Source organism: Meles meles, chromosome 8 (genome assembly GCF_922984935.1).
Source record: "Meles meles chromosome 8, mMelMel3.1 paternal haplotype, whole genome shotgun sequence".
NCBI lineage: Eukaryota > Metazoa > Chordata > Mammalia > Carnivora > Mustelidae > Meles > Meles meles.
The window spans coordinates 47193812-47200819 of NC_060073.1; the positions used below are offsets into that span (position 1 = coordinate 47193812).

Genomic DNA, 7008 nt, shown 5'->3' on the forward strand with positions numbered 1-7008 from the left:
AGTTCTGTCGGGTTTTGTTTCACATAATTTGAGGCCATGTTGTTGGGTGCATGTGTGTGTATTACCAATATATCTTCTTGACATTTGGTTCCTTTTCCCATCATATGACACCTTTCCATTTCCAATAATTATTTTTGCCTTGAATTTGATTTTGATCCCAGATTATGACCTTATTTCAATTTATTTTTGTTCATATTTGTAACTTATCTTTTACTACCCATTTATTTTAATCAATTCTGAGTCCTTCTGTTCTAAATGTTTCTCTTGTGGAAAAAATATTGTTGTGTTCTTTAAAAAGATGCAGCAGATAGTCTTGGCTCCTAATTGGTAACTTTAATATACCACTATTCTAAAGCTATGTGAGCATTTATTACTGCCATCTTTTCTCAATTGTGCATTCACTGGATATTTTGGGGTTTTTTTTCTTTCATGCTTTCCATTGAAAAGAACAGATCCTCTTTGGGTATTTAAAATTTATACATTTAAAAAATTGACAACAGTTGCCTTAATGTAAAGGACTCATACTTATGAACTTCTTACCTACTAAACACAAATATCGTGACCATTCACATATACCAACTACCCGGCTTACACAATAAGACAAAACCATCGTGGGTGCCGACTAAACACCCTTCTTCTTTTTTTTTTTAATCATGTTCCTTTTTTTAATTTTTTTTTATTTTTAATTTTTTTATAAACATATAATGTATTTTTATCCCCAGGAGTACAGGTCTGTGAATCGCCAGGTTTACACACTTCACAGGACTCACCATAGCACATACCCTCCCCAAGTCCATAACCCCACGGCCCTCTCCCAACCCCCCACCCCCCAGCGACCCTCAGTTTGTTTTGTGAGATTTCAAGTCACTTATGGTTTGTCTCCCTCTTGATCCCATGTTTCATTTATTCTTTTCCTACCCCCCAAGCCCCCCATGTTGCATCTCCACTTCCTCATATCAGGGAGATCATATGATAGTTGTCTTTCTCCGATTGACTTATTTCACTAAGCATGATACCCTCTAGTTCCATCCACGTCGTCGCAAATGGCAAGATTTCATTTCTTTTGATGGCTGCATAGTATTCCATTGTGTATATATACCACCTCTTCTTTATCCATTCATCTGTGGATGGACATCTAGGTTCTTTCCATAGTTTGGCTATTGTGGACATTGCTGCTATAAACATTCGGGTGCACGTGCCCCTTTGGATCACTATGTTTGTATCTTTAGGGTAAATACCCAGTAGTGCAATTGCTCCTGGGTCATAGGGTAGTTCTATTTTCAACATTTTGAGGAACCTCCATGCTGTTTTCCAGAGTGGCTGCACCAGCTTGCATTCCCACCAACAGTATAGGAGGGTTCGCCTTTCTCCGCATCCTCGCCAGCATCTGTCATTTCCTGACTTGTTAATTTTAGCCATTCTGACTGGTGTGAGGCGATATCTCATTGTGGTTTTGATTTGTATTTCCCTGATGCCGAGTGATGTGGAGCACTTTTTCATGTGTCTGTTGGCCATCTGGATGTCTTCTTTGCAGAAATGTCTGTTCATGTCCTCTGTCCATTTCTTGATGAGATTATTTGTTCTTTGGGTCTAAACACCCTTCTTTTTTTTTTTTTTTAGATTTTTTATTTATTTATTTGACAGATAGAGATCACAAGTAGGGAGAGAGGCAGGCAGAGAGAGAGAGAGGAGGAAGCAGGCTCCCTGCCAAGCAGAGAGCCTGATGCGGGGCTCGATCCCAGGACCCTGGGATCATGACCTGAGTGAAAGGCAGAGGCTTTAACCCACTGAGCCACCCAGGCGCCCCTCTAAACACCCTTCTTATTGACATTTTGTTCCCACCCTATAAAGTTACTTTTTTTAGAATGTGATGTTTATTCTCCCTATGAATGACTGTATACATCTGTAGGTTTTATACAGTAATGCTAGGCATGTTTTAAACTCAAAACAGATAGTATCATCTGATATCTGTCCTTCGAAACTTGCTTTATTTTGTACTCAGTAGTATAGGTGAGGTTGCTCCAGGTCGGTACATATATCTATACTCACTGCTCTGTAGTGTGATGTGTGTATTCAGTATGAGAGAAAACCACTTCGTTATCTACAGTACAGATGATCCAGTTTCAGCAGCAGGAGATTGAACCAAACACAATGAATATTCCTTAAGTCGATTTTAGGGAGACAAAATGCAAATGAACTCATAAAAAGAAATGAATAAAATTGCTAATTTGGACATTGAGCAAATCGACACAAAGCCCAAAGTCTCAGTGAGAGGAAAAACAAGCTGTGGTACCAAAAATTGTTCCACCAACTAATGACCCCTGTATTCGTCTGGCAGTCACTACCGAACAGCACAGGCTGGACGGCTCAGCCCAGACACATACTGTTCTCAGTTCTGGATGCTGGACTTGTGAGATCAAGTCCCATCAGCGTTGCCGTGTGGTGAAGTCTCACTTTCTGTCTTACAAATGGCCGTGTACTCACTGTGTCCCCATCAGGGCCCTTCTATGTGTGTGCGTGGAGAAGGAAAGAGAGGGATCTCTGATCGCTCTCTGTTTTTATAAGGACACCTGTCCTATCAGATCAGGACCCTATGCTTAGGATCTCACTTAATCTTAGCTGCTCCCTACAGGCCCTGTCTCCAAACACAGTCACATTGGGGGCTAGAGTTTGTGGGGGGACACATTCACTTTATAACACTTCCGAAGCCTATATACCAGTCAGCTTTTGCCACAGCAATATTACATATAAACAACCTCAAAACTTTCTTGACTTACAAAGGCAAATGCTTATTTTCTGGTCATGGGCGTGTAGTAGGGACGAGGATGTTCTCAGCTGATGTTGGCTGCATGTGGATCTAGACCACCGGTCAGGTTTAGGTCCACAGACCTTTTTTTTGGAGTCCAGGCCAAAGGAGCAAAGGACAGCTAGGCATGCGGCCACTCGATGAGTACTTGTTAAAGGTATGAATGTTTCTGTTAAACATAGTACAGCTTTAGAGCAACATGCTTTTCTTCTCCGCACCCCAGAGAGTAAGAAAAGTTGGGCTGAATGGTACCTGCTGACCTTTCCTGGCCTGTCAGTCTGGGGCAGCATCTCAGACTCTGAGCCACTGTTTCTCAAGGGCTTTGCAGGCTATGGGGAGGAGGAGGGGTGCTGATGGGGAGGAAAGGCAGGGCTGGGCAAGGGCACACCTGAGTCAGGAGGAAGTGCACAGACAACCTCTGGGGCTGGGGACCAGGGAACTCTGCAAATAAAGGGGAATTGTCTTTGAGATGCATGGAGTTCTGATTCCAGAAAGGGATACTGAGGACCCATCCCATCCCAAGCATGTTGCCTTTGCTTCACGGTCAGCCTCCTCGACAAAGCGTTCACAGGTCTTTAGGCTTTCCGGGAAGAAACACCATAAATAGCAGTAGGGACTCCTCTCAAATGTGTCAAAAACCCTTTCTTATCGTGATGAAGTTCACCAGCGGCAACATTTCTTCACAGAGTTCCGTGCAGGCCCAGCATTTATTATGTGCCCCCAGACACCCACCAGGCAGCTACTCCCCGTCCCCCGAGGGTTTGCAGGATTGCCAACGTCCATGGGTTGGCTCACAGGGCCCATCTTTGCCACCAGATACAGACATGCTGTCATACAAAAAGATGCACACTAGGTAATTGCAATAATTTTATTCTTTTTATTTAGATTTAGTTTATTTCAGACAAGAATGTTTTTGATATTAAGTATGCAGATGTTTGTGTTTTCCATGCTCCTTATCCTGTGAGTTCCATTCATTTTAAATTAAAGGAAATAGAGTTCGTTTCATGGTGACCCAGAAAAAAAAATAGCCAGAATTTAGTAACTCATTAATTGTGAAAATATTGACATCTATTATCTCATTCGGTCTTTATATTAATCTAGCAACTAGATACTACTGTTGCCCTTGATTCACAGATGGAGAAACCGGCTCAGAAAACATGTCTGGCCCATGGTCGTACGGCTAATAGATCAGTTCATGATCCCAAGAGTTGGCTCTGAATTCAGACGTACATGACAGTATAGTGTTTACACCCAAAGCATGTCATTACCTTTCAAACTCAAAAGGTAGAATAATCACAGTTATAAATGCAGGGACAGTCATTTAAATAAACAGATTGATCTTTTCTGGCAGATGATCTCAGTTTTCACAGGGAGATACTGCTCAAATGGAGGGGAGTGACCCTAAATTCCAGGAGTTTCCCTGTTCTCTCTGCAGACACTGGGATGGGGACATTCCCTTGTGGATTTTTTCTAATATGTGGGCTCTCAGAGGCTTAATGTGTGGACTCCACCCCTGCACTACCTGGGTTCCCATCCTCCCACCCAGATACCTGGGTTCCCATCCTCCCACCTCACCTTCTTCCTGGATCCCTTTCACCTCTTAGGCTCCAAGTACCTCATGGCGATAGCCCAAGGCTTCAGGGTCCACACTGGCAGCCACAAACATGTTTTTCACCATGCGCTCAGCGCTGGCCAGCAAGCCTTCAAGATTCTTGGTCACACAGGAGGCGGTGTTGCAGAGGTTCTCCTGGGCAGTGATGCTGATGTGCAGGATGGAGGAAAAGGAGCCCATCAGTGAGAGGCTGTCAGAGAGAGATTCTATCTTCCCCATGGGATAGTCATGGGAAAATGATTGCTCTAAGAGGCACCTGTTAATGGTACGGCTTTCCCCTAATCACAGTGTTCACTGCAGACATACACAGGCTATGGGGAAAATGCCATGATCACTCCCACAGACATTGCCAGGGGTGTGAGGAAGCCCAAAGTGACTCTGGGTGAGTGGCCAGGGAACACAGAGCTGTAACAGCTTATCCTGTATAAATAAACTAAAAAGCAAGCAAGGCTTAGGAGAGAGGATTATGGCCCTACACTGACCCCGACTCAAGGACTGTCTAGAAGCCACAGCCCACTCAATGGTACCCAATATCCCTTCTTAGAAATAGGAAAATTCCCCAGACTCACCTGGAGGAGGAAGTATAACATTGGGTCCCAGAGGTGCTTACCTGCTCCGCACTGCTCCTGTCCAGCTACTGGATGTTGGTCACAGGACTACTCACTATGCCCTGGATCCAGCTACCACGGGGCTAAGGCTCCTTCTAAGCACAGGTCTCTGAGTCTGAGAAGCCTGTGCTGTGGCCCAGGGCAATAACCACCACCGCTCAGGTCTTCTTACAGATACACTTTTATTCCCCAGTGACAAACATATTCATAAGCAGGACTGAGAAGCTGGGCTACGATTCCTCAGGGGAGTCAAAGACTGACCCCCCCATCTCTTCCCGGGGGGTTCTCTTCTGGCCTGAACATCTTGCTCTCCTCCCATCTGAGGTTCCAGACATCCACTGCCACAACTGACACCAGCAGCCAGAGAGGACCACATGTATCATAATATAGGCAGGAAGGAAGAAAGGAAATTAGAAAGCTGAGGGAAGGGATTGGTAGGCATCTTGGATCATGCCCGTGTGAGGGTCGTGGTCTCTCTCCAAGCTGCCGGCCATGACCCTTTTCTTGCCAGGGGCTCCGACCCCAATTGCAGTCTGAGGGAACGTGTGAAACTTGTTGAGGTCCTGAGTGTATGTGCCCAGCACACAGGTACTCAGATTACTGCACCGCTTAGCTCGGAATCTGTCCAGGCTGCAGGGAAAAGACATGCCAGTGGTACCACAGCCCAGGTCTGCCCCTGTGGGTGTCATGCAGAAGGTTAGACCAGGGAGGGGGCACTTGGAGCAGAGGCGGGAGGGGCAGGCAGCTATGCAGCACTCAATCCTCCATTAGAAGAACCTAGAGGTTTCCTGAGCCAGGGCAGGGTGGGGGACGGGCTGTGATGGGGAAGGGGTGGCCTTCTCTAGCATTCCTCATGTGTGATACGTCCGTTGTCATGCTCTGCACAGAGATTTGCAGGATAGCTGCTTGTGCGTCTCATGCCTCTGACCCGGTGGGGCTAGGGCCAGCCCGGGGCTGGTGTGGGCTCCAAGCTCAGGGGACACAGGAAGGGGAGGCCAGGGCATCTGGCCCCAAGATAATGTGTGTGTCTCCACAGAGCCTACACATCTAAGACCCCAGACCTACCTCAGACAGTGCCGTACCTGACCCCACCCTCTGCAAAGCCTTTGGCTTCACCTTGCCAACATGCAATGAATGAATGCCATGTGCCAGTGTCCAAGAAGCCTAATTCTAAAACCTCCTGAGATACGTGTGGTCCATCTGCCGGCTTCACACTTACTGGTCCTAACTCCTCAGATCCCGGGAAGTCCCCTCAGTGCTGCCAACCCTCTGGCCAGACTGGGGGATTTCATACCTTCCCTCACTGCTTTCAGAAAGGGATCTTTTTCTATGTGCTCTAACCATCGTCTCTGTGACCTCTATTGTCAGTGCAGCCTTAGAATCCTGGGCCCCAGCTGGAGGTGAACCATGGCAGTGTGCTGGCCACCTGTCCAGCTGTGTTCTCTCTTACCTCTTGGGATATGCCTTTCTGGGCATGACAGGAGGGAGGGGATGCCCTGAGCTGAGCCTGGGGTGGAGGAGCCTCACCTGGAGCCGTTAGTCTCCTGCTCCTGCTGCAGCTCACGGACCTTCAGCCTCACATAGTCATTCAACACTGCAGTCAGTAGGAGGCATACTTCATTTTCAGTCATTATAGAGGGTTCCAGTGAGTTCTCTGAGGCAGACCTATGGAGGTGAAGAAGGCCAGTAGAGGCTCTGAGCCCCTGTCTACCACTTGCCCTGGATCGGTAGCCAGGCTACCTTCCTGTGTTTTGTGTTTTCCCTAAGGATGTGGCCACCCCAAATCCTAGTGGTCAGGGATGAGTCCAATGTCCTTCCAAAAATATTGATTCACCGGTAGTCAGGCACTAGAGTGACCTTGACATGGACTGTTGGAACTAGAATATATAGGGTCATGAACTGATGGTGAGATTTTTCAGGAATATTATAAGCTTAGTGTTCAATTTAGCCATTATTAAGCATTAAGTGATAAAACAATTAGT

The 7008-nt window shown here is 46.3% G+C and overlaps 1 protein-coding gene across 1 annotated transcript; it reads right to left on the reverse strand.

Annotated features, from left to right (window-relative positions):
- Positions 1-5436: 5436 nt before the first annotated feature.
- LOC123948692 (calcitonin-like) lies at positions 5437-6657 on the reverse strand. Its single transcript, XM_046015865.1, has 2 exons — positions 6554-6657; positions 5437-5656 (listed from the first exon to the last, which is right to left on the reverse strand). Exons 1-2 carry the CDS (start codon positions 6655-6657, stop codon positions 5437-5439), a joined length of 324 nt encoding a protein of 107 aa, XP_045871821.1.
- Between the last annotated feature and the right edge of the window lie 351 nt (positions 6658-7008).